The sequence below is a fragment of the Kryptolebias marmoratus genome, linkage group LG1, assembly GCF_001649575.2.
Source record: "Kryptolebias marmoratus isolate JLee-2015 linkage group LG1, ASM164957v2, whole genome shotgun sequence".
In the NCBI taxonomy this organism is placed as follows: Eukaryota; Metazoa; Chordata; class Actinopteri; order Cyprinodontiformes; family Rivulidae; genus Kryptolebias; species Kryptolebias marmoratus.
Window position 1 is genome coordinate 23,436,135 of NC_051430.1, and position 27,945 is coordinate 23,464,079.

Sequence of the window (27,945 nt, forward strand, 5' to 3'; positions counted from 1 at the left end):
AGGAGCCGTGTGGAGGTATTTCAAAGTGAAAGACGGTGACGAAAATAAAGCTTACTGCAAATTATGTTCAGCAAAGCTGTTAAGAGGAGGGACGAAATCTAGCACTTTTAAGACAAGCAGTTTGATAAAACATGAAACAAGAGTATTGCCAACGGTACATAATACGCCTGTGGTTAGGTACAAACTAGGGAACAAAGGGTTTAATATTTCTATGCATGTTGGATGTAAAGCTGGAGCAAAGACAGGGTCTTAACAAAGGGATGACCTCTGACCCTGTGAGCTTGAAATCAATAGAGATCCAGCTGTGTAGGTTGATAATTCTACATGAATACAAAACCAACAGGACATTAATGCCGATTACTAAGAGTTTACTAATATTAGCTGGAATCAACTACAGTCTGTCATTCTCTCCTGCACATACCTTTATCAGCAGCATTAATATGTCGTTCAGGCCACAGAATTTTTTATTTTTTACTACATGTTTTAAAAAATTGACTGCATCCTGTGTGGGTCAACTACCATCCTCCAGGATAGATTAGGTAAAATGGTTTCTGTTCCAATGTTAGATTAAATGCCTTGAGAATCACCTTGCTGATGCTAGAATACTGTGTTAATTTTGTGAAACTTTGTTATCTTTGGTGTTTTTCATAACATCACCTACAAACAAACAAATGGTGTCTCTATGACAGGCAGCTGGTAAAAAAAGAGCCTAAAGATCCAATTTAAAATAAGTTCTTTGCTAAGTTGTCTATTGTGATTTGACTCAACTCTGTTTCATATTTAGAGTTTAGGAGCCTATTTTTATCTGAATAACTTATAGGTGGCTTAATAATGATAAGTGGGTTAACAAACAACCTTTCTGTAGGGCACTGGACAGAAAATGAGTGAAAAAGCAGCCAAAGTCTAAAGAAAAACTTAAGATTCTTCAGAAAACCTAGAGAAATACTGATCAAAACCACTCTGAAAGATTACAAGAACGTTTGTCTCCTTGAAAGCAAGATAAAAAGTGTTAATGCACGGTGCTGTGCATTAACACTTCCTGCACACCAACCAAGCTCAGAGGAAATGATAAAATGTCAGGCCAGCATAGATAACCTCTCTGTGACCTTCATACAGAAAAAAATAGCTTTTAAATAAACTTCTAGCATATTTAATTCAACTTAAACTTTTTTTATGGTTCTGAACTACACAGCATATAGATACACTATGTAGAAAATGACAATAATTAGTTTTTGAAGGGTAAAATGCTACATGCAACTTAGCTTAATATTCATCAAATCATTTTTAGCCATCATTTGTTTTAACAAGCTGCTGTGGAGACCAGTTTAGATGCAAAGGTTGTCCAGCTGCTACATTTTTATGATGCATTGATCTTTTTATTACAGCTAGCAAGGACCCCTTCTAAAACCTTTTTTTAATCCAAGAAATATTTTTGCAGATGAAATTAACATTTGCTGCTGCACAGGGCTAAGCTTTCTGTAAACCACTTGGTAGTGCGTTATGTTTCCCCTCCACGATTTACTGTTTTGCAGCTCATTGCATGCCTGTGTTTTGCTTCGAATGATGCATGTTAAATGTATTTTCATAATACTACTTTAAAAGCATCAAAGCTATGTCTAGCTCACCCTTTCCTGGAAACAAGTTAGACCCAGTGTTGTCATATTTGGATTTAAAACATGAAGTTGCAGACTGCACACATACTCGAGCCTCTGACTGTCCTCCATTTTAGCTATTGCACTTTTTTTTGAAAGAAATACAACATTACTTAGTGCTTATGAACTACAGCAACCACCCATCACCCTCTACTGGTTGAAACTGGAAACTTTAGGAGGGAAACTAAGATGAAGTTCTTGAAAATGAATCGTATTGATTTTGCAATCGAAAAAACTCATTCGAAATGGAAAAAAAACAATAAATAAAAAATTTAAAATGTGGTCGTAAAGTGAACCTTTCCTTTTTCTTCTGCCTCTGGTGTTTAAATATTTAAACCCCTACATCCTTTGACGGTGCAGGCGCTCGCTGCAGTTGCGCTTCCTCCAACCATGACATAATGGTGCTTTGTAAAACAATGTTTCTAGGTATGTTGGCTGGTTAAAAGGTGTGTGTTTGTGTGTGTGTGTGTGAGAGAAAGCTGATGAATAAGATGAAAAGAGGCCAAGAGAAAACTGTTGGGCAAGGGTTGCACAGCCTGGGGGCTTTCCATTCACCACCCAGCAAGGTCATGTGCACTGGCATTGTGGTTTTAGGTTGCACGTATAGACACACACACACACACACACACACACACATAGATAATAGAGGCCAGCAAAGAGGCGATGACAGCAACAAAAGCACACATCTGCAGTGCATAGATGATTAAATATTATTATTAAGTGAAGAGGAGCCATGTGATGACCAGCACATCTGATTTTATTACTGCAGACGGAGCTGCACGCGGCGCGCCCGAAGAAGACACTGAACCAGAAAGAGACACAGCAAGAGATCTGACAAACATCTTGACCACATGACTCTAACCACTCTACTTCCTTTAGATGTTTCTCTTGATTCTTGTCACATTGAAAGGCTCACGAGCAAACACACATCCATTTTCAGCCGTGTGAGATAAGTTTTCCACTCTGCCTGAGAAAGTTTTCCGTTTCCTTCAAACTTATTTCAAACAAATATAAATAAAAAGTGACAAATGTGTACAGTTCACTCTAATCTTTGTGTTCTCTGCTGCGTCCTAGCTCTGCTTTCTCTGCTTTTCAGGCAATGTTCTTTTCACTGGTAGCAAACACTTGTCCTCTTTGGCGCCTCGGTTTGCAGAAAGGTGCAGAAAAAGTGATGCAAAAAAATAAAAATACAAGGCATCGTTAATCTAATCATTCACTCACTTTGTTCACCCTCGACTAGATGCAAAGTCAACGTGATACATAAAGCAACTGTTTGTTTTGTTTTTTTACTGCAGAAGACCTCATTCAACTTCTTCCGGTTCTGTTAATCTCAGAGGAATCATCCAGAAGGTATTCAAATCAGAGGCCTGAGAAACTGCAACTGGATCCTTGGATGTCAGATTGCAAAAACTTCCCTCTGTGATATCTGTGAACTTGTAAATCTCCTTCACAACACGAACTAAACAATGCACAGTGATAATAAACTGCAGCCGGTGTTATGTTACAGGACATCAAGAAGGAAAGTAATTAAAAAAAGGGTTTTGTTCTTGCCTGCCTGCAGCCGCAAAACTTAAGACAAGTTGAAAAATAGTCGCTTATTAATTGATCTAAAAGAATCTGGCAACATCTGAGAGGCTTAAATCTTTGAGGACATTAATACGGTAACATCAAATGCCTTTCTTGGAAATTTGTGGGTTTTAGCTCTGGAGTTTCTCTCTCTGACTCAGTTTTCCTGACAAGAGTCATTACTGCTGACTCGGGGTAAATAATGGCTCTCTAATCAGGCATAATCCCTCATGCCCACTTTCACAGAACTATGGTGTGAGAGAACTTTTAACTAGGGAGGAAAAAAAGAGAAAATCAAACAATGAGGAGAACGACCGCACTAAGATCCAACGCAATCTTTATCATCTACAAGGCCTTACATTTTCCATGAATGTAAGATTAGCCAAAGTAAAATGGGCAAATGACATATTTTATTAAGAAAAATGTCAAGCTTTTCTAGTGCTTAATGGTGATAACATGTTCTTCATAAAGGCCTAACATTCCCTGAAGGAATGCTTGTTGCCCGCTGCCTTTTAAGTTGTAAATGACCGTCCTGCACAATTACATACGATACTGTTGCCTTTCATTTAATTCTTTATCAATCAGAGAAGCTCCGCATCACTACCTGAGTTTTTGCAAAAACTACACCCTCTTTTTTTGGGGGTGAAAACGGAAGCTGTGAATGTGCCAGTGGCAAATTGGACAAAAGCACATTAACTTGCCTGAAAGTTGCTGTGTTGCACACCAATCAAAGAATCAAACAACCTCCTGGTTTAAGGGCAGATCAGGCTGTAGAAAGTAAAAAGCAGAACCTCTGTAGCAGGGTACACAGACGTTCGGTTCAGTGAGCCAGAGAGGACAAACAAAAGCACGTCTAGCCTCCTGCTTTGGCCGTCTGGTTGCAAAGGGGATTTGTTACATGATATTTGCACAACAGACACAATGACTACAGCGCTGAAGACTGCAAGTGCACCCACACAGCACATAACTCGCTTCAAGGTTCAATTTCTGGGCTTCATGAAACTCGATTCTTGGAAAGAGGAAAAGATTTGACTTTGTTGGTGAGATAAAGAGAGTGTAGTGATGCAAACTGAAACTGTCTCTGAAGAAACAATCTGCGCTCTGAATGCTGCTATCAGTCAGGCCAGAACAGCCATCTGGTGTTTTACAGAGTTATACAAATGTCAGCTTATTCCCTTCAGCCATTAAGCTCATGTTGAGTTTTGGGATTAACTAATGAATCAACTGGTCAAAAATAATTGTAAGTTCTCAGAATCACAATTCTGACAATCAAGCACAACATTTAAAAAAACGTATTTTGCCTAAGCAACAAAAAAATAATAACTAAAAAAGCAGTTTTTTTTTAAATTAACTGACAACAAACATCCATAAATCAGCTACTTATCCATAATGTTTGTTATTCAAATGTTCCCTTAACGCAGGCAGCTGAGGGTAAAAAAAATTAAGCAAAACAAAACTGAGGGTTCTGCAAAACAGGAAGTCCAAGAACATTCATTCAAAATAAGTGGTGGAGCCAATTACAAGACTCGAGAGATCACAAAAACCAAATCGGACAAAACGCAGGAAGAAACAAAGAGCAACTGAAAGCCTTAAAGTATAAACAGTGAGAAAGAAAAAATCCAGATACAAACAGGAGAAGTGATTAGTAAACTAAAACCAGGTGTGAGGAGAGAGTTAAGACCAAGTTAACCACAAAGAAACCAGGAAAAGGACAACAAGGACACATAACATAAACCAAGGACACAAACAACACAAAATTACAAATTACAAATAAAGATAAACAATAACACAATAGAAAATCAAACTATGTACAAAATCTTTTATAAACGGACATAAACCATCTCACAGTATATATCCAGGCATATGGGGACTCGACTAATTTAAAAAATAATAAAAAATAAGAGATGCACGTGGAAATCGGCTCGTGACCGGTACCAGCTGACATCCAGCCTGACCGGCTGTGATCAGTGAGTGGAAGGTCAACATTAAAAAAAATTCTATTTTTCCGGTCATTGAACGCATCGCAGACAACATCTGCCTCCTGCAGCACCTGGGCTCCGCTCATTAGGAAAGTTTTTTACTGCTTGGAGAAAACATGGAGTTAACTGTACGGACAGTCTGTAGGGTGTTTAGGAATAAAAATCAGTGGAAGAACAAAAGTCGTGCAGGATGTTAAAAGGAAACGGGGCTTTTTATATGATCTGCTGTGGGAATACAGAAAACTGCTGGTCGGTTTGAGCAGAAGGGTGGATTACAGCTCTGATTCGGCCTCTGTCTGTCATGAAACGCGGTGGATTGGGATGTTAGCAGCTTTTTGAGTTGGAAACACAGCTGAGGTTAACAGACACAATAAGTGTGAGAAAAATCTGTGCATTTCTAATCAAAACACCCTATGAATTTGTTTAGGACTCACAGGTTTTGAAACCTCTGACTTTGTGAAAGGCTCAGAGTTGCAGGGGGAAAGTTTGTCTCTTGATTTTCTTCTTCTCCTTCCAACTTTACTTCGGTTCAGGCTACATTAGGACGGAGGTGGTGACAGGCAGATCTATTAATCAGTTATCCTGATAAGAACGATTTTATTGCTGTTGGGGTTGATTTAACAGCAAAACCGAAACAGTGGTTATAAATTTCACTTGAAAATGAAATAATCTGATAACATACTGATACGTCTATTTAGTAATTTCATACCACGAGTAGAAAATCTAACTCATTATCATTGACTTTTTTATTCAGTCAGGGGATGGAAATGTCAATTTCCTCTGTTATCAAATGTACAATTAATGAAAACTAAACAGTTAAATTATAAACTTATATAAAACTATGTAAAATTACTTTTTATAAAGAATAATTCTTAAGCTTAACATCTAATAATAAATAATAAAAATGGGTGCAAAGAGGAGCCCAGTGTTTACAGATCACGTACGTTAAAAGGAAAATATAACGTGAGCGTAACTACTGGATTCTTGTTGTGTTATAATCAAAAAGTGCCACAGACATTTCATTAGGACCTCAGGAAACTGGGTCATTTTGTTATTACCTTTTTTATGTAATATGACTGGTTAGATGTTAGGCTTTGGAGCTGCAATAAAATAAAGAAATCTCAAAAATAACAATGATGATATTAATAACGTTACAGTACCAGACATGCTCAGTGGAAGTGTGACACAAGCGTCCTGATAAATACATAGCTGCAGTAAAAACTCTTCACATACGTGTTTCCCTGAAGAGCTTGGGAATTTCTAGGAAGTCACGCTGACTCTGAGAATTTAAAATGTTTCTTTTTTTAATGGTTCAAGCTGCAGAGAGAAAATCTGATTCACCTCAAACCTTTTGTTGCAGCGTTAGGGAACACAGAGGAGGGTTTGTCAAAAGTTGCGTGATGAGATGTGTTTCGGATTTGATTTTAAGCCTCCAGATTTAGATCCTGGCCTTGTATGTGTGCAACCAGACAGTATTTCCACACTTTTATCAACTCTCTTGAGTTTAGCAGGAGTTGAGCTTCACCTGTCCTCCTTTTTCTTGGCTTATTTACAGTCAAACTGTCTTTTGTTCACGTCTCCTGCTGTGCCCTGTGCATCTCAGTTGGTTTTATTAAAGGCTTTTTTTTTTTCTTTTTTTTTCAGCTGACTAGGGCCCATGTGTTCGGAGCTTTAGTTGTGGTATGTGGCGAGAGCCAAATTAACACTGCATGTTGCCATATGAGAGCCTGAAGTACAACAAGAAACACAGAACAGATGGATACCAGGGTCTGGCTGTTAGAAAAATATTTTCCACTGATGTTGCAAACGCCTCCTAATGTCACTCAGAGAGCGAGAGAGAAAAAAAAATGAGCATACACTAAAAGATAAACATAACACAGGGAGAGAAATATCCATCAGACATAAATGCATTTTAATGTTTTACTTCAATCAGTTTAATGCAGCATAACTTCACATTTCCTGTCCTCTATGAGCATTTTTTGTGCCGAAACCTCAGATTTAGTGTCGCGTTACCTTGCTGAGATAGTAGGGCCCCTAATAATAATTCAAAATTGTTCCAAATATCATAAAAAATAAAATGCCTACAACAGGAGCATGAAGAGATGAAGACAGAGAGGGATAAACTCAGAGAGCAACAGGACACAGCGTAGGTATACGCACACACCAGCATGAAATGAGAGCATGTGGGAAAGATTAAGGCTGGAGGAGCTGGAACAAACACATGCAAAAGCACAAACACGTACACACAGCTGAAATGAGATGAGAGGGCTATGATTAAGACAAAGGCTAAGGAGGTCTGAGGAAGCACATCAGACTGGAGTCATCTGTGGGAACTCTGGAGGACTGAACACCATCATTTACCAGAGCTTCGTCTCTCTGTGTCTCTCTGATTGGGGTAAACGAAGCTGAGGTAAAGACACCAACTCCGAGATTAATAAATGTACGTTTAAAAAATAAAAAATGAGCCGTATATCAGAACTTTTACTGAATACTCTAAATAAAGTTCATAAAAACTGGTTAACCATTGTCCACAAAGCGGCCAGCATTAAACAGCAAGGCAGGACTGAGGCTGTCACGATGAAGACGAGGACGTCCAGGACATCTGCCCGATTCAGCTGACAAGACAAGAATCACTTCTGCAATGAAATACACCTCACTAGCAATAAAATCTACTCATAAAACTGCATTTAAAACAGGGATGTTTCAACAGCGTTTTGTCAAAATGTCTCCCAAACAACAACAACAACAAAAACACAACAACTGTTTTCAGTGAAAGTACATTACTGCAGATGTTTGGTTTCACTTCAGATGCAAAGAAAAAACCTGACAATTGTTTTCTGTAAATGTTTCACTTCTGTTCTCCTGGAAGAGCAGAATCTTGATGCATGCTTACACCTCCTTATTTTATTCCAGCTGAGCAGCTCAAATCATAATTTAGACTAACATTTCCACTGAATCAAAAATGATGGGGCGAAATTTTAACCCAGATGGAAACTTGAGTTCACTGTTAATTAAAACACACACCATTTACTTTGCAACTTAGCAGCGATCAGCTTCTGTTCTGCATGGATTAACATCCTTCCATGTTGGTTCTTTTTCCTTTTAATTTACATTTAACTGAAACTGAGCTAGATGTATCCTATTTCATCTTAACCTCAGCACCTTCAGCAGCATGTTGACACTACAGCAGAACCCGATGTTGTTCTTCTTTTTTTTTTTCCTCTTTTAAACATGGTGCAATTTTAGGTCTGAATGTGTCCTGATACAAGCAGTTTCCTTCGTAGGACGGCCGGGCTCAGCCTTAGAAATAAGGTGAGGAGCTCCGTCATCCGGGGGAAGATCGGATTAAAGCCGCTGCTCCTTCACATCGAAAGGAGTCAGATGAGGTGGTTCGGGCATCTGATTAGGATGCCTCCTGGACGTTTTCTGTTGGAGGTTTATCGGGCATGTCCCACTGGGAAGACCTCAGGGCAGACCCAGAACTCGGTGAAGGGATCATGTATCCTCTCTGGCCTGGGAACGCCTTGGGATCCCCCAGGAGGAGCTGGAGAGTGTCGCTGGGAAGAGGGAGGCCCGTGTTTCTCTCCTGGACCGTTTGCCTCCGTCGACCCAACCACGGATAAGCGGTAGAGGATGAATGGATGAATGCGTGCTAACATCTCAGAATATGCAGAAGTTTCACTTCTGTAAATTTCTTTAAAATGTGCAGGACGAAACAGACGTTTGAGGAGATTTTACACAGAAATTCCTATTTATTGGTGCTGTGAATAAAATTTTCGGTTTGAAAATCTGCTCGATATTACCAGAAAGTAGGTGCAACGGTGTAATGTGTCGCTCTAAATCCAACCATGTAGGGTTATTGCATTTTCAGGCTAATACTAAGGAACTTGCAGCCGAGTTTTTATTTCTCTTTTCTCACGCAAAGGTATTATCGGTTTCCATGCAGCTTGTACTTTTGTGCTAAATGAGCTCATTGACATTATTTCTGTTTCTCACACACACATATTAACAGTTATAAATAAAGAATACACACGAACACTACCAATTTTTGGGCAGCCAAGAAACGTATGCACTGTGAACACACAAGTTTTCTCACTGTCATGAGTTGTGAAAATCCATTTTAAATTCACAAAAAAAAGCCACTTTACAGACTTGGCACATCACACGATAACACCAAGTCATTAAAGGCTGGTGTTTAAATAACTTTTTTTAGGGTGTAAATGCATGTTTTTGTTTTTTCTTGTGTATGTAAAAATGTAAGCATGCGGCTCCACGTCTCTCCTTCCTTTTAAGGCTATTTTCAGAAGCTTATCTATCTGTCCTGCCAAGATTAAACACACACACACTAAGGAGAGGGAGAACAGTCAGAGCAACAATGCAGTTTGGCGAATTAAAGCAGCGCAGCGAAGGGCCAGGCAAATTCTGCCAGTGCCCTCCTTTTCTGTACAAAAAAGCATTTGAGTACACTCATACGCGCACAAACTCTGGCTCTATCATCAACCGAATTACCTCACGCACATGGTTAAAGCTGCAGCTGCCTGAGGAGCTGAGGGCTGCTAAATTTAAAAAAAAAGAAAAAAAAAACTCAAAGCGCACACACACACACCCTCAGACACACACACACACACACACACACATGAATGCAAAGGCTTTTTCATGGACCTCTCCCTGTGCCTGAGTCCAAATCTGCACACGCTGTGAGGAGGCTGAACTCTGCACATCATTCAAACGGGCTGCTCTGATTACTTGTTTGGGGATCTTAAGAGACTGGGTGTGCAGCCTCAGAGCTGGCCCCATCTGGAAATACTGCAGGCTTTAACGCCGTGTGGGGACCAAGGCATGCATTTTAGTTAAGAAAAAAAAAAAAAAAAAAAAAAAAAAAAAAAAAAAAAAAAAAAACGAAAGAAAGAAAAACATCCTGCTATGCTGTGGTGAGATGTCAGCAGGCAAAGTCAGAAGAAGACGACCGTTTTATAACTCATGTTCATTACTTTGATGAAAATGCAAGTAAGCCACACATAAAAAAAGGGGGAATTTCAAAAAAATGTGACAATTTGATGTTTTCTGATTGGATCTATTAATTGTGAGCTGAAAAGCAGAGAAGTTGTGACTGGCTGAAGCAAACCCCAAACAAACAGGAAAGAGTGTGGGAGGTATATCGACACACCAAAGGGTAAAAGAATGCATAAAGGTTGCAGACTTTTTGATGCATTTGAGCACAGAAATACCACAATGGGAAAATCAATAACTTCATTAATTTAAAAAAGTGCATTTAAAGAAATACGTGCAAATAAGGAAAAAGTTGATGAAACAAAGATGGATAAAATCCAAAACTAACTATTTCCTGAATCTTCTTTTAGATTAAAAGGATGCATTATCTCTAAACTGTTTTAGGCTTTAAAAGCGAAATAAATGATTGTGTTTTTACAGTAAAGTCACATTAAAAGATAAGAGTCACTAAACAAGATGTGTGATGAAAACCACCTGAAAAAAAAAACAAGCAGTTGTGTGAAGTAAATCTAAAACCTGAGAGCTTTTGTCTTGTTTTGTCATGTGGGAAACTGTGCACCAAAAGATGCCTGTAAGATATTGTAAAAAACAAAAACAAACACCGGCAGAGAAAAGAGATGATTTTAAAAAGGAGAGAGGGGTGGGGGGGAAACCCCTGCAACTAAAACAGCTGGAAACAGGAAATGACTTTCAGTCTTTATATGTGTGCTTGTGTTTGTGTTAATTTGCCACACTGCTTGGCAAACTTACATTCACAAACCCCTTTAAAAGGTTCCTGTGGGTTTCCAAATTATTGACACAAACAGATCTCGCAGCCTTATCTCACACAGATATGAAACACAAGATGGGGAACCTGCCAGATGTTAAATGGCTGGATGGCTGTGCGCACTTCTGAGAAGTAGCTTTTCGAGAACTGCAGATACAGAACGCGTGAAGCAGAGTCTTGTGACAGAAGGTAACATCTGCACTGAGAGCAGCACATGCATTAAGTTGTCCGATATTGACAACGAAACTTAAATGTGGCGTATGGCTGTTGAACACCTGCTTGTCGCACATAAAAGCAACTCACAAATTAGTACGCAGTTAGTTTGCAATTTACTTTGCAGGTAAATCTGTGCAAAAATAACACTGGGACTGCACAATACTTTATTCTGTTGCAGCATGCTGTAAAAGCAACAAGTAAAGACCCTCATTCAGCTGAAGACACATCGTAAAGAAGCAGTTCAACATTTCTGCAGATTTATTTCCCTGCTTGCTCTCATATCTTTACACAAATATTCAGGGATTATTTAAAGACTACCTGAAACATTTGTGCTTAGCCCATGGCAAGTTGCACAAAAAAAAAAAGTGATGATCGCAAAATTGTGAGGAAGAAGACACAAAACCCGAAGCTTTGGTTGGTTACAAGAAAAGCAAAAAAGCCCTAAAAGGGTGTGCTGAGGTAATTCTTTCTTGTAAAGGCCACGTTTAACCTCATAAACCAGAAACAGACGATTGGTCGTGTGATCAGTCATGAAAGTAGCATGTTCTCTATGTCAGTGCTTTTACATAGCCCCAACCCTCCTTTTTTTTAAAAAGGCAAAAACCACCGAAAGAGAGCAGAAAACCCTCAACATGTTCATCGATAAAACCAAGTCATGAGATTTTCAGAAGGTGGATTTCCTGGAAATCACATCAACTCTAGTTCTACTATAATTTGCAAGGCCTATTTATCACAGTGCTGTAGCCCAGGTGTTCGCTAAATTAAGCATTTAGGAATCTTTCATATGCAGCAGAAACTAATAGAAGCCTACCACTGTGCTAAATTAACACCTCTAAACCCTTGAAAAATTATGGTTTGTGTGAGAATCATTCCCAGTGACTTTATGAAATTTAGGAGTAAATTACAGTTTTTTCACACATCAACAAAATAACTTTAAAAACCACTGTCGTCGTGTTGCACCTTCAAGAAAACGTGAAGCCAAAGTTGCAATAAACAGTCATGAAAGGAGTGTTTGATTAGAAGGGTGTGGTGATGTAAACAAACACGTGTTTCTACCTTTGGGGGATCGTAGAGCTCCAACTGGTACCTCTCGCTCCCTCCTCCACTCTGAGTGTCTCTGATCCTCCTGACCAGCAGGCGGCAGCGTTGCCAGTGGGGCTGAGAGTCCAAGATAGTGTCATCCACCAGCAAGTACTTGAGTTGGCCCTCTTTACAACAGCCACTCCCCTCTGGCCTCCTCTGCCTCATGCTTCTGCTGCGAATCCAACGTAAACCATCGAGGACCATCGAGACCATGCCAGGCCGGTTTGCAGCGGCTGGGGGCGTGGCTTCAGAGTTCAGAAAAGAAGACGAATGAGAGGAAGAGGATGAGGATGACCCTTCCTCGTTGGCGGAGGAAATTCCACCCACTCTGTCACCATTGTTTGGGGGGCTGTTGTTGTTGTTGGTGGGGTTGCTGGGGGACAGGTCCTGGGATGAGCGGGGGCTGGAAAAGGGCCGTTTCTGGAAAAGCCGTCTTACTGTCTGCTGGATTTGGCTGACAGAGAAATGTGTGACATCACCATGTCCAGGGCTGGAGGCCAAGGACTCGGAGGAGTACTGCTCAGACACCTGGTGACGATCCGCGCCAGAGATTTCATCGCTGCTATGGCTATTAATCAGCAGCGACCGACTGCTGATACTGAGAGATTCTGAAAAGGAGTTTCTTGCAGCACATCTCAGCGGCTGCTCCTGCTCCCGCCTCACCACCACCGACTCCACCTTTGGTGCCACGGAGATTGGAACAGCACCTCCACTTGGCCGGCCCGCCTCCCGATAGTCCTGTGCCCCAGACGAAGATGAGATCCGCAACTGGCTGTTCACAATGTGCGGTGGAAGAGGAGAGGCCAGTGGAGATGTGGAGGAGGCACTAATGGGAGCAGCAGTGCTCTGGCTGAGTGGAGTCCCATCTTTGTTGACTTCACAGCAGAAGTGTTGCTGGAAGAGGTCGGTGAAGTGCTTGGAAAAGGCCTCTGGTGGGACCACGTCATGTTGCGGACGCTCTCTGGCAAAGCTCCGGTAATGTCCAGCCAGCTGTCGAGCTGTGGCGATGGCATGCAGCTCACAGAACTCCCTCCAGCCTCTTGGGGGCGCTACTAAACTTGGACCTCCTCCTGCTGAAGTGGTGTTGGCTGGATGGATAGTGTTACCATTCATTGCAGTAACCAAACTGGCTGAGAATCACTGCTGACAGACAAAGAACATTGAAGAGAGACAGAAACATGTGTCACTGGAGAGTAGTTGGGGTTCAATCAGGAGACAAGAGTGCAGAAAAAAAAAATCAAAATAAGAAGATACAGAAATGTAATTAAATCCACATAACAAAGATTACGCGATAGCCAAAGCTCTGAAATGAAATTGGCAAAAAAGTCACAACATTTCTTAAGTACTTGAATGTCTGAAACAATGTTCAAACACTTAGAAAGCACAATCCAGAAAGGTTGATTTTATCAGTGTTCAATCTTCAACGCCACAAAGTGGATTATATGGGTCTGCAAAATATCTGGCAATCAACCATTCCTGAAGCATTCTTGGAGATAAGAGCGGTCACAGTTCAGTCAAAGGACAAAGGCTTTCCACAAACCGTTCACTTTGTGACAAAAAAACAAACAAACTTGTCAACTGAATAAAAAGCTGTAAAAGAATTAAATTAAACCTTGGTGTCACTGAGGTAATTAGGAGAGTAGAAAAAAGTAATAAATATTATTAAATACTTCTAACCGCACAGACTGAGACTGAAGTATTTAAAACGAATGATAAGTCAGACAGACAGTGAATGATTAATTAAAATACTTCTCAATCAACCGCACCGCATGCAGAACCATCTGTGAGCGTGTTTACAAGTTTCAATGTTCCTTCTGCTTTTTTCAAAATAAAAAACAAAACTATTTATACGCTCAGCCTGATTCAATCAATTTATTTTAATAGTTGAGTTTGACCTTTTTGAAAGCAGTCAGTGAAGAACTGTCGGCAGGAAGCAGAGCTAGAAAAAAAGTGACACCAGTAAAGAGAAGCTCTTTATTGGGTGTTTACTGTGTTTAAAGAGGCGATAAACTTCTGCTCTCTTCGTGGCGACTGTTTGTTTCTTTGCATCAATATGCGCCATGTGTTACTGTATCTCACAAAACTTGCACAAAGATAATTAAAGAAAGACACCAGCAAGAAAATGAAGTTGGTCAGAGGAATATGGCATACTTAAAGAAAGAAAAGTTACTATACAAGTATTTATTTTACTTCTATGGTGACAAAACGACTCACAACAAAGCCAACGTTAAATCTTTTTGTTAATTAGCTGTTCTTGTATGTCATCGATTATGGAGATCATTTTTGGGACACACTAAAGATGTCTGGAGTGCTTTCATCTCTCGTTTTGGTCAAACAGGAGTTTCATCACAGTGTTCACCGGATGACCGACTCAGACTCTGTGAATGATGCGCAACACGCTTGACTCGGGGACATTAGCAGCATAGAATGACTTTTTCGTTTTTGTTTTTTTTTTTACTAAAAAATGCCTTATGTAACAAACATAGCTCCCTTCTTTACTGATGTACGTCAATGAGCTGCTGAGTATCAAAACACGCTTCACATTAAACTGCAGTAGCATTAACAATGGTTTCATTTGTGCTTATAGTACATACCATTATCCTCCAGTCGGGCAGAGAAGGGTCTATTCTAAATACAGGAAGCATGAATGTGTGTCTAAGGCTGTCTGTGTGTGTGTGAGGAAGGGGGGTACTCAGAGACTGTGGTCCAACAGATCACAGAAAACCACAAGAAACAGGAGGGGAGGGAGCGGAGGGAACACTGTGGTCGGGCCAAACATGGAGCAACTTGTTTCGTTATCTTGTGGCTCACATCTCTCTACGTGGCCTGAGCGACAACATTCAGAGATGAAAAGCTGTAAAATCTTGGCTTAGCGTCTTTCAAAAAAAAGCCCACAAATTTTTCTCGAGCGCCGTCAAGCATACCAGGGGACGCGTATGTCGGCGGGACTGTGCAAACTTGGCGTCGTGAAATATTGCGTCACCGCGGTTCCTGGATGTGTCCTGTCACAACAACTAATTCCCTTCCTGTAACGTTTCAGAGCATGCTCAGAGCGTGCCACCTACGCCCCTCCAGCTGGCCCCCCCAGAAGCCCGTTTCTATCTGCGTGGCCAGCCCAGCAATGACTCAGCATTGACCCGACTACAGAACATGCACACGCTCATCTACACACACACAGACACACACTTCCTCTTGCTGTATCCCTCTGGGGGCTCGGCAGTCTCTGTTCCCAGGGTTTTTCTTTTCTTTTCATCCTCCCTGTTTCAGTTTTCTGATATGAGGATCTCCAGATGTGTGCGGATTCGTGCTTCCTTTATTTTTACCTCAACTGAGGGCCTAAGGAAAACAAAAGGGCTAACACAGTTTGGTCTCTCCTCTCTCTTGCTCTTATGCCGGACCTCTAACTCAAGTTGGTGCTTTGTTTTTTTATTATTGTTTTGCAAAACAGCTTTCAGCAGGAGATGACAGGAAAGGAGCAAGTTCAGACAGCTGAGAACGGAAGACGGTCCTGCAAAATGTCAGTCAACACTCCTGCATTTATGCCTTTCTTTCTTCCTCACCTTCTATTCATCTACAAAACAGACAGCCTTCTTTGTGAAGCACCCACGCTACCACCATGATTGCTTTCTTTGTGTCTTTCATGTCCTTTACAGAAAACCGGGACTGGTCTTTTGCACCCTGGACACCACATGCAGCCAAAAAAGAAAAACTGCTGACAAACAAAAAGTGATGGCCATCATGCACTGCAGCTCTTTAGACAAGAAGAAAAAAGTAGTCAAGCCAAACAAATGATACAGTTTGCATGACCGAGATGCTTCTAATGCTGCAGCTTCACTCCTGCAGAACAAATCCTGACATCTACCACACTGACATGTTTTGCCTTTACTGGACAAAAAAATGTTTCTCAGAAACATAGCATGTAGCATTTACAGAAATATGGTACAAACTTTTTTTCTGAGCCCCTGATGTGAGGTTTACAAAAAATTAAATTTGGAGCCTACATTGTCAAAATATTTGTGGATTTATTCTCTTGTCTAAAGCTAAATTAACGCTCACGCTTCGGTCGGCTGAGAGAAAATCTGTAAGATCAACACCAAACAGGGAGACGCAGTTCCTCCCATCCCATGACTTTGTCACATCAGCGGTGAAACTTAATTATTATTGGTTTTTTTTTTATGTGAACAGCCTAACACTGATTCCTGATCAGGCAGGAAGGAAACAGGATGCGTTAAACACTCGAATCTCTCTCGGAGCATGAGTAACCTCCTAACACATGTCAGCTCACGGAGATGGCTTGTAAGAAAACCTTGAGTCAGCCTCAGGGCATGCTGGGGAAGTGAACATGTGATGGAGTTGTGTAAATGCCTAGATAGACACCAAAATGGGGGCGCAGCAGTCCACCTGCAGCATCTTGACTGACGCTTACTGAGAGCAGAGCTAAATGCAATTTTCTTGCGACCGGGACTGGTTTTAAAATGCATGAGCAAACACTGAGCACATGGTGGCATGCATTTCAGTACAAGACGAATGAATCAAAATTTAGGAATGCAAGGACTTGTACAATACAAAGGTAAATATCTGTGGCACTCGTGCAAACCCAGCTGCAGGGAGATCCTATTTATATCTTGTGAGCCTGGTATCAGCGCTCACACACCACTGTCGTCCTCTGTTGGGAACAACTTGATGCCTGAAACACACACACATCCACCCATGTGGTCTCTGAGCTTTCAGGTCATGTATTCACAGCAGGCAGCCACCAGCATGACTGCATGCTGGGTGTCATTAATGAATTAATTTCCCTCAAGGATAAATAAATTATCTATTCATTCATGCAGAAGCAGCTCACCATGCTTTATTACTAATGCTCATTACATGCTGCTGAATAAATTTACACCGAAATGATGCAACAAATATTAAACTTCACCATGCAACTTAGACAAACATATTTATAGATCCAAAGAAAGATAAGAAGGATTTTATTACTTGAATTGTGAAATTTTGAAGCTTATCAATCTACTGTGTAGTGATCTTGAGGATTGCAAAAAAAAAAGAAAGTATTATCTACACACAGCCACCAGAAGCTGATATTATTAGTCATGCAATAAGTTAAATACCCAAACTTATCTGAAATTACTTTGGTTATCATGTCAGCAAAAAAGAGGAAAAAAAAGAAGCTGTGTCTCTGTCTGAGCCACAGTTTGCTTATTTCTTTAGTTTTATACAGTATAAAACTTTATCTTGTGAGGTTTTGCAAAGTGACACGTGGAGATGTGGTGCAGGATGCGAGTCAGAACCGACAATAAAACTGTCTGTTTCTGCAAGAAATGTGTCGGGTGAGTCAGCTGCTCTAAAAGCTGCACAGCCCTGCAAAAATCTTCATTCAGTCGGGCTAATAACAGGTCAAACCCTTCTGGAACCCGTTCGTTTGAACAATTTTTCATCATTTCTTGTTTTGTAAAAACTTTAAATTGTTGCTTTTCAAATAAACAACAACCAAAAAAACTACAAGTAAGGAACTTCTTCAAACTTTTATGACAGCTTGAATTTTTGAAAACAGACTTCAAGCTGATCTGACTGTTTTCATGTATTACTGAAAAAGTAGACGCATTTCTATAATTCTTATTTAAGCAAGGTTGCAGTACACTGAGGTGCAGCTGGGTGCATTAACATTTTTGTGCATTCAAATTGTTAACAGGTAAGACTTTAAATGTTAAAGATTCACATCATGAACAAAAATGCTTTGATAAGAACTGAACAACTGAAAAATAAAAGAAATAAAAAGTGCAGGAAAACAAAATCTAACTCCAGATCGTTTGTAACATCCACAAAGAGACGTTTTACACCCGCAGGAACAATGTGAGCCAAACAATATTGAACAATTTTACTGTTTGGAAATAGCTGCAACTAGAAGAAGAGAAACTTAGTTTAAAATCAGACTTTAATATGAAAAACAAACACGGTGCTAAATAAACAATTTTTCCATGTAACGCTCATCCTGCCTACCAGTTGTTAAAAATCTGTTTCCCCTCATAGAAAAAGTTTATTTATGTCTCACTGCTGTCTGTCAGGCTGCCAGAACACAACCTGTGATATAATAATACAATAACTCTGCCATCTCACCCAAACGTCTTTAAGATCCTGACCTTGAAGTGAGATAACTTGAGATGTGGCTTCTTGTGACTGAAACGTGAATTACAGAGAGGAAAAATGACATTTCTGCCACTTTGATCAGTTTAATCAATGTAAATTATGATGTTTAAAACATTTTACTGCACTGCATATTTGGCATTTGTCAGAATAAATTATCCTGCAATAGTTACATTTGATTATTTGAACAACTTCCACAATAAAAGCCCTGCTAAGAACAGGAGCGTTTCCGTCCAAGATTTAAATCTGATGCGTTATAGACATTATAATACCTCTTCTTCACATAGATCTACTGCTTTAGCCCACATTCTGCCACCTAGTGAAATCTCCTACAAGTTTTAAACATTTTCAACCAACTCAAAGTAAATCTTGGAGCAGAAAAAAAAAACCAGCCAAGTTTCGCCCACATATTCAAAATTACAGTAATTTCCACAGAACTGAATGAAGACCTGTTTGACTCGCATATAAAGATGCACATGTTTGGAAATAGGGATTGTGTGTTTATGTTCCAGATTTTGCTTCAAGCACCAAATTAGGCCATTACAGAAAAACAAAACAGATTTTACTGGTAAGAAGTAGTTAGAATAAAAATCTGCCTCAACTAAAGGCCTGGTGGGCGATCTGAAGGAAATAAAAGCCAGTTTTTACAAAGCATTTCAGTAAAATTTGAAGTTTTATGCAACTGAAACTGACAGTATTACTAACTTCAAGTATTTCTAGTCAGCCAGGGGATTACCTTAACTCTTTTCATGCTAAAACATGAAATAAAGCCATGATAGTCAATTTTGTGAGCTGTCTAGTGGTTAAAACCTGCCAAAAAAAAGGATGTGCTCCTAACTGAGATTACTCATTTAATAAAATGCTATTTACAATGAGCCACATCCGTCTGACCTTTTTATAGCTCCAGGCTTGTTGCAGAGATCGGCCGGATCCAATCGTCTGCGCATGACTCAATTAATCTGCATGGCATCAAGGCTCACTGAGACATCAAACACTGCAGCTTTTTCCATAAAATCTGGAGTGGAAAGAAAATAAATTAACTTAAAAAAAAAAAAAGGTTACATGTGCATCACAGGGCCTGATGAAAAAAAACAAACAGATTTTATTCACGCCTTTGAATTTTCCTTCTGTGAATCACTGAATGAATCAGGGTTCTGGATAAAGAGTGGGTGGCTGTCTGAGTGGGAGTTTTGCAAAGGAAAGAGGAGGAGGAGGAGAGTGAGGAGTGAGGGATTTTAAACAAGAAGTAGGAAGAGGAGGAGACGGAGAAACAAAAAGAAAAAAATCACAAGCACGGAGAGAACAAGAGATAATGAGAGGGCAGGCAGGAAGTGAAAATAACAGGCAGGAGAGGAGGCGAGAGGAGTGGAGACGGCGCCAAGTTTGTGGGGGAAGGTCCAGGTGGCAGAGCAAGAGAGGAACAGAGAGAGACCAAAGGATCTCTGCTCTGCCTGGGCAGAAACCACAGAAACAGGAAGCCCTGAAGTTACCCAGATTCTTTCCACAGTGGAATCAGAACTAAAGGTTATTTTTATACTCAATAAAAAAAAACACTGTGCTTACATTTTCCTTTTAGATTTTAGTGTAGGTAAATCACAAAACCCAATGCTCTGGCAACAGGTCGAGAGCCAAAGCCAAGAAATTTGATCGAAACAGAACGATGTTAGTCTAATTTAAGGGATTTTCTGTTAACACCAGGTGGCAATCCCACTCCAAGTTGCAACTTATGAATTACAGACATTTGCGAGGCTGTAACAAGCACTGTTTTACAAAAACTCACAAACTTATAATCTTCAAGGCGTCTAGGAAGTGAAGATATGAAATGCTGTGCTCATTTTAAAAAAAGGAGTTAAGATTCAACATATATTACAAGAAAGCGTCCTTCCTTAAGTTGAGTTTAAAAGCTTCAGACTCAGTTTTTTGAGGGTTTTTTTGTAGGTATACGTGTAGACACATCTTTAAAGCCACCGTTAAACACCCTACCTTTATCATAGTCAGAGTTTTCTCTGGTCAAGTCTGAGATGAGTTCATTTGGCTGGATGTCTGACTCTCACCATCCTGTTTGGAGATTTTCTCAACACTTCCTTGTAGTAATGTTCAGGCCCAGATGCTGATCGTACCACCAAAGCTGGGGCCTGATTGGATCATGTATGTATTAGTTCAAACAACTTCCTTTTATCAACAAATAATCTAAATTTGCAGAGGCGGCGCGGCTCAGTAGAAACTGCAACGGTTTCCTCTAGTTTTTATTTGCCCACGATGTTGACTCAAATTAAAGTCAATTAGGATTTTGTGCAATGCAACACATAAACAGGTGCATGACTTTTTAATGAGTTGTTGATATTCCTCAGATATAACGTCAGTTTATCAAATTTCACACTTCTTAGTGAATCTATAGAGCTCTATAGGCTCATCTACAGAGGGAACACTGAATATTCCTAAGGGGCACTACTGAGCACTCTCATTATATAAAAAAAATAAAATATGATCACGAGTAAGGGCTATATAAACATAATGAGATTATCATTTATCAACCTCTCATCTGTTCAGAGTTTCATCACTTTTTGAGAACTGAAATGCCTCACAAAATGTGATCGTTTTTCATCATATTTATAATAACAATAAAAAAAAAGAACTCAATACAAATACAGTGGGGTCCTACAAGCTTTCTAGGACTCAAGCTCTAACAAGGCACTAGTTTCCAAATCTTTATTTATTTTTTTTCCAAGAAAAATGCTAAGAATCCCCCTCCACTACATTCACTATTCAGTATTGTTTTTGTCAGGGAAAACAGCCCAGCCTCAGCGGTAGCAAACACACCAGCGAACATGAACTGACATGATGTGACCTTTCTCTCATCCCTTTCACTTCATGTTTTATCCTCGACTGGAACACGCCGCCGTGCTGCAAACAAAAAGTGGAACGGCCTGACATTAGCTCCACGCAGCTGTTTCTTTCTTTAAAGGAATCACTGATCGACTGATCAGCTGCACAAAAACAGGCAGACGTTAAAAAAAAAAAAAAAAAAAAAAAAAAAAGTACAGTTAAAGAGTTAAGGCTGGCTGCCGCTCAGTGTTCCTGTTTGTGTGAAGCGAGATGCTGAAGGCCTTTGAAAACAAACAGAGCAGAAAGCGAGACGCACACAACTTACATAATTGAAGGAGATATTGTAGAGGAGGAAGCAGTGTTGAAACATGAGATAACTTTGGCCTCAACTTCCCATGGCCTGAGGAAAGCATCAGCTGATTCTGGCTAAATCAAGAAAGAGTGCAGTCTTCAGTAGCGCAAACCTATTTAAAATATAAACCATTAATAAATGAGGCAGTGTTTTATTGTGGATGCACAGGTATGGAAAGGACATGTTGACGGATAACGATCAGCTAGACCCCTTGTGTGTTTGTCCTCCTTGTTTAGCATCATTTGAAGCACCACGCTGCACAGTAAAATGCAACTTTTCTCTCAAACTCACGCACGTCTCTCAGCCTCAGACCAAAGAAAACAAAAGGCAGCGAGACCCGTCAATACTTATCTTTCATGTTGCACATGTGGTTTATTGTTAAACGTATGGACAAAATGCCTTTTGAGCACATAGAGGGTTTTGTTTTCGTTAAAACATTCTCGAGCTCAAGTCCTACATTCCCACAACAATGACACAATGCTGCTATTCTTAAGACGCACACAAATAAAGGCCGGCCACATTTCCTGTGGCGTGGGAAAGGACAGGGGGAAATAGCTTGAGAAGGTAAGAAAACTAAATAACTGGGGGGAAAAATTAAAAAATCACAATGACAAAGATCACTGGAGGATCAAGTTGTCTGCTAATACAACAATAAAATGCAAATACAGATCTTATCTCATAAGCGAATGACATATTTCTGCATCAGTGATAGTTTCAGGACTTCTCAGTACTTATTAACAAGCCTCCCCCCCTCCAAACACCAGGTAATAGAACATGTCTGCGAGCAGTCTGTCATTATCGTTTGGCATGTCAATAAAGCGCGAAAGTACAGGACGCACACGATGACAGACGGAATGCTGGAAAGGAACGCCGGTATTGACTGAATGGGCGTGTCTGTGAGAGAGACAAGAATAAAAATAACAACCCTTGGGCATGACAAACACCTCCACGTCTCGGAGCTGTCAAAACACGGCTCATAATGAGACGCAGCGCCGTGACGAGGAAAAGTCGAGCCGCTGTCGAGTCGACTTCTGATCTCGGTCAAACTTAGAGAGGCATAAATGAACAGAGACTTCTCCTTTTCCTGCCACCTATCTCCCAACGTGTTGCTCTGCTGATGTATTTCTCCAAAAAAGAAAAAAAAAACATCACGGAGGTAAGGACTGAGCAACGTGGATCGAAGAGTTTAACGTGATAAACAGCACAGAGCTCAATACTGATATGGCTGATATGGTACTAAATGCAATATTTCTAAAGTCATTAATATAATTAAAGGCCTACCACCACCAGAAGGAATGCCTGTCACCTGCTGCCATTCATGCCAGAGTTGTAGATCATCTTAGGATGAGAAGAGATGGAGTTATATTCATTTTGGTCAAACTTTGTAGATTATGCTATTAACGCTTGAATTAAGTGACTCTCGGCTACTACTACATCAAATTTTAGCTCAATATCTGTAAAACTGGCTGAGGTATAGCCACTTTTGTGTTTCCTAAGGTTGCTTAGCTGCGGACACCATCTTTAATGGGGCTGACTTTAAACTGTAATGACTTGTAGACGTACATCCAATGATTACTTTTTGAGAGTTTTATTAAAGTCCATCCAATGGTTTATGAGATATTTTGATAACAGACAGACAAGAGTTGACTTCAATAATTAATGTTAAAGTTTTAAAACAGATGTGTAATGTGTAACTCTCAGAGTATAAGTTGGGGATGACACTCAGCTACTACCACACCAACTTTTAGCTCAGTATCTGTAAAACTGACCAAGTCACAGCCATTTATGTGGTTGTTTTTTTTGTGTGTGTGTGAGAGATATTTTGCTAACAATAGAGACAAACGAACACACACGGGCAAAAACAGCATTTCCTTTGTCTGTTAAAAAGGCATTTTGGGGATGTTTCCAGATCTAAAATTTATTTGTTTTTATTCAGCTAACTTTGTGTCAACTATAATATTTTAGAAAGACTGAGCATCCATGAGTGATGATTTTATAGAACTGCAAACCCAAAACTAGTGAACATAAAGCACAATGTGATCATCTTCCGTATTGAACAACAGGACGTATTGCTCAGTTTAGTAGTTTTCAACTGATGAATTTAAAAACCACGCACTAAATGTGAAAATTCAAATTCACTGAATAATTTGCACTTCCTACTGTGATAAAATAAAGAGTGAACAGGTGCAGAATGAAACAGACTGGAGTGCAAATCTCAAAACATTAAATATTCAGGCCCTCGATCAGTTATCATTTCAAGTCTGTTTCTCAACTCTAAAGCCACCGAAAGCTCACCTCAACTTCTTACAGGAATCCTTAAACGCAGATGAAGTTTCTAAGAAACCGACAACAACAAAATGTCATTCATAACTCGGCCGAGTCAAATCAGAACAATTCAGCCACTTCAAGTCAGAACGAGTGACAATCATCTCTGTCAGGAACACACGGCCACTTTCTGAATGAGTCATCCCTACTCGTAATGTGTTTCTGATTCATTGTGATTTGGTAATATTGAAAATGTGCAATGCGCCGTATTGTGTGTGAAGCTGTTCGGAGGATAATTGACTCCTTCAGTCACTCTCTGATCTGCTGTGAATCATCTGCAGCCATCTGACTTCCTGGAAGGCTATTTCAGGAGCCTTTAAACTTTTCCACATTGGGACTAACGAGGAGCCGTTTGAGTTTAACTCTTACAAAACACCTCCTTCTGACACAAGGGTTTACCAAAAGTCCTGTCTGTCTGCAACAATGCCAAGCTCTGTGTTTGTGTTGGGAACAAACTTCTGAGACATGTTGTAAGCAGAATATATAACTATATATACATAGATATATATATTGTTGCGTGAGAAAGACATCCTACTTTCACTTCAACTGAGGCTTGGCATCCATTTCTGCAAAACACACAAACAAGAAGCTATTCCATGTGTGTATGCAATGATGAAACGCTTATTTTCATTATCAATGGACGACCACTAGGTGTTCTCATTTATCTGGTTGCATGTTTTGGAAATAAAACTTCTTAAAGACTCCTTCAGGATTTTGTTTTTCCAAGCAAAAACCAGAAACAACCTGGAATTTTAGATTGCAAAATAAAAATTAAATAAAATGCCAAACAATCACTCTCTTGTTAGTTTACATGTTATCAGTGGTTTCAGCTCTGTGCCATGTAGTTGTGGAGACGGGAAAATTGTGTGGAAGAGTCTAAACTGTTTCTTCTCATATGTTTGGTTGCGAAACTCAAGAGGAGAAAAACAGGTTACAAGCTCGCTCAGGCTTTCAGCAAGATCCTCATTAGTTGCATCTAAGTTGAGGCTATAATCAAGATTCTTTCTGCCAAAAGAGCCGAGGTGCGCAGAGGTAAACACGTGCAAAAACACACGCAGTCTTTAATTATTACTTCTCTGGAAAAAAAAATTTAAAAAAGGGATGCATTCGACACAAGTACAAACTTTTCATAGATAAGAACTTAATTCTACTCTGTCCTATTTGGGATTTTTTATGAGAATCCGGACATAAAGCTGAGATTTTAGGCTTTTAGATTTGAAACGCAGAGTCAGATCCTATAAATACACACCCACTGCTCAGTAACACGTGAGTTACTGTAAAGTTTCCCACCACCGCTAGAAAAGAGCTTTCACTTCCATTTATCGTCTGCCCTGATGGCGTTGATTCTGTGTTTCTCTATTATTGTCCTTTCTCCAGAATATGACCCTCATCTGCCTCCCACGTTATCTCCCAGATCTCCTCTCTTCCTTGTTTGCCTTTGCGTCCTTCCTCTCCCCTCCTCATCAGGCCACAGCGGGTCAGACCTCTCTCGTGGTCTCATCAGCGAATTTCTTAGAATCCCTGAAGGGAAACGGAAGAGATGATGTCCGATAACATCTCAGTTAAGCACATGAAACCGTGTCTGATCCGCAGCTAATACTGAGTTTACAGAGCTCGCTTCTTTTTCTATTCTGTACGTGTGCGATGCTCGTCGTGCACACATGGACAATGTGGGGGACGCCCGGTAGAAAAATTGCAAAACAGGGAGTTTGGATTCCAGGAATTTTACTTTCAAGGAATTGCATCGGGACAGGAAAGTGTTGGAGAGCACAAACTGACCCGCTGCTGCAGTTGGGCTGGAGAAAAGCTTGTTATAACCTCACTGAACAGGCGACACGCCACTATCTGGAGGAAAGTCCAAGAGTATTTATAACAGTCAGTGGAATAAGTCGCAACACTCAGATAGATTTCAGGGGGGGTAAAAAGAAAAAAATCTAATAAACTGTAACACAGGCTTGTTAAACAAGCAGCCAAATGTGGCACTTTAAAAAAAAGAATAAAACTTTTGTGCTCCCACAAAGCTGCCAGAATCCCAGACTGATTTATTTGACTATAATGCGCCCCCCCAAAAAAAATTCTAAACACATCAGAGCTGCTTTCATGGCTTGAGCGTCATGTAAAGCTAGTAGAAGTCTGCCTCTATCAAACGGACAATCTTTGGTAAACCATGACAACAGAGAGAGATGAGCTGATTAAACATGCACACCTGTAAGCAGCTGCCTGATTGGCCCGTCCCTCTTAACTGTACACAAGGCCGTAAAAGGCAAAACACACCGGCGGCGTTTTGCCTCCGTTATTTTTGATTATGACCCCTGCACCAACGGCTGGCTGATATTTCTTGACGCCGCTCCTGGAGAAATACACTTTATTGTGAACGAACAAGCCGTTCATAGCAGCTCTTCTTTATTTATATCACCGTTTCAAATTAAAAGTAGGAAAATTAGAAACAACAACAAAACTCACATTGGCTATGCTCACTGACAGCAGCCCTGCGAGGAGACTAACCAAACCAAAGCTACGTTTTTCTGAGACAAAAACTTTGTGAGACTGAACCCACGCTGTCCTTGATAAAGTCGTGGATGACAGAATAGTTTTATAAATTATTTCCCGTGGCTCTAACACCCCCAGCAACTGTTATATTTAGGCCCACTTGCACCTGAAGTTAAATAGCCCTGCTGTAGTGATTCGATTTGAAGCTCTGACGGTGTGAAAAGGGAAAACCTGCACACTTTTGCATGAGAACGCTTCTCTTGTCGATACTACACAGAGCAAATGAGAAGTGAAAACAGAACCAAAATGTCCAAGCGTCAGAAATCAGAGAGGGGTTTGCGGGAAGATGCGCACCTTTTCAGTAAACAATCAGAGTTTCTTGGAACCGTACGAGCCGGGTAAGAGTGTGGAAGTGACGAAAACAATTCAAATTGAACAGGCTGGCACAGGTTGAAACTAACCAAAACGTAAAAAAAAAAAAAAAAAAAAAAAAAAAAAAAAAAAAAAAAAAAAAAGAAACCTCAAGTTCACCTTGGCAGGAATTACTTCCCCGCCCAGAAAGCATGTCTGTCTGTGTTGGCGTTCCAGTTAATGAAGGTGCGACAGCTGTAGTAACGAAATGAGTCAATCATGAATGAAAGCAAACCTCAGCTGGGTGCAAAGGTTGCTGCAAAACCTTTAATATCCACTTTTAGCAGGTTTCTAAGAATCTTTGGAAACATCTGTAAATATGATGATATGCAACAGGTTTGCTGACAATTAGAGGATGTTACAGTCACTACTGCTGCTCTGGCATTTACTCTCTGCGGTTCATAGCCCATTTAACAAAAAGATATTAGCATTTAACAAGCGCGTAGATCCTTAATGAAACGACCTTCTGCTGACTGGACAGCATGCACATCTCCTTTACCATTCATTTTTAAGATCTGACTTCCTCCCTTGAACAACTCTCACACACAGAGCCTTTGCTCGGCAGGTTTCCTCTGCTGACTTGTGCTCATTCTGCAGAGGAAGAGACACCAGGATGCTACGAAAAGACAAACAAAAAACCATTCTGACGGGGCTGCGAAGGCGCTCGTGCAACAAAAAAGACAGAAAACGCAAACGCGTCGCTACCAGGGCACCATCCGGGCTATCGTGCATTTATCGAATTTTGTCCATAATTTAAAAATAAAATCTCCCGTTATAGATCTGGAATTGAAACAACACTGACTAATCTCACAGCTAATGTGTAAGACCCATTTCATGTTGCAGCTGCTTAGTGTCAGGTTAATTTCAGGTTGTTTGCGTGGTTTTGGAGTTGCAGTTTAAGAAACTTTGAGCTAAGTTGTTTAATACATGCAGGGAGATGTTGTTTTACATAGAAACACCTTGATTCCGAGCATACACAGCCACAGAGGGAGAGAGAGAGAGAGAGACCTTTGATTTAAAGTAGTCATAAAACAGTTTTTAAACTTTTACCTCAAACTCTAAAAAACAGAAGTTTTATTACTTTTATCCTTTCAGCAGGTCAAGGTAAAAGTGCTGAACTTG

General features: G+C 40.2%; 1 protein-coding gene across 2 annotated transcripts in view; it reads right to left on the reverse strand.

Moving 5' to 3' along the window:
- Positions 1–27,945, reverse strand: part of sh2b3 (SH2B adaptor protein 3) — a 48,542-nt gene that overhangs the window by 19,647 nt on the left and 950 nt on the right. The window contains exon 2 of one of the 2 annotated variants that reach the window (XM_017412444.3): positions 12,246–13,415. In XM_017412444.3, coding sequence (XP_017267933.1) covers positions 12,246–13,385 — 1,140 coding nt within the window. In that variant the 5' untranslated portion in view covers positions 13,386–13,415. The remainder of the gene's footprint in view (positions 1–12,245; positions 13,416–27,945) is intronic. The other variant, XM_017412443.3, reaches the window with a different exon arrangement.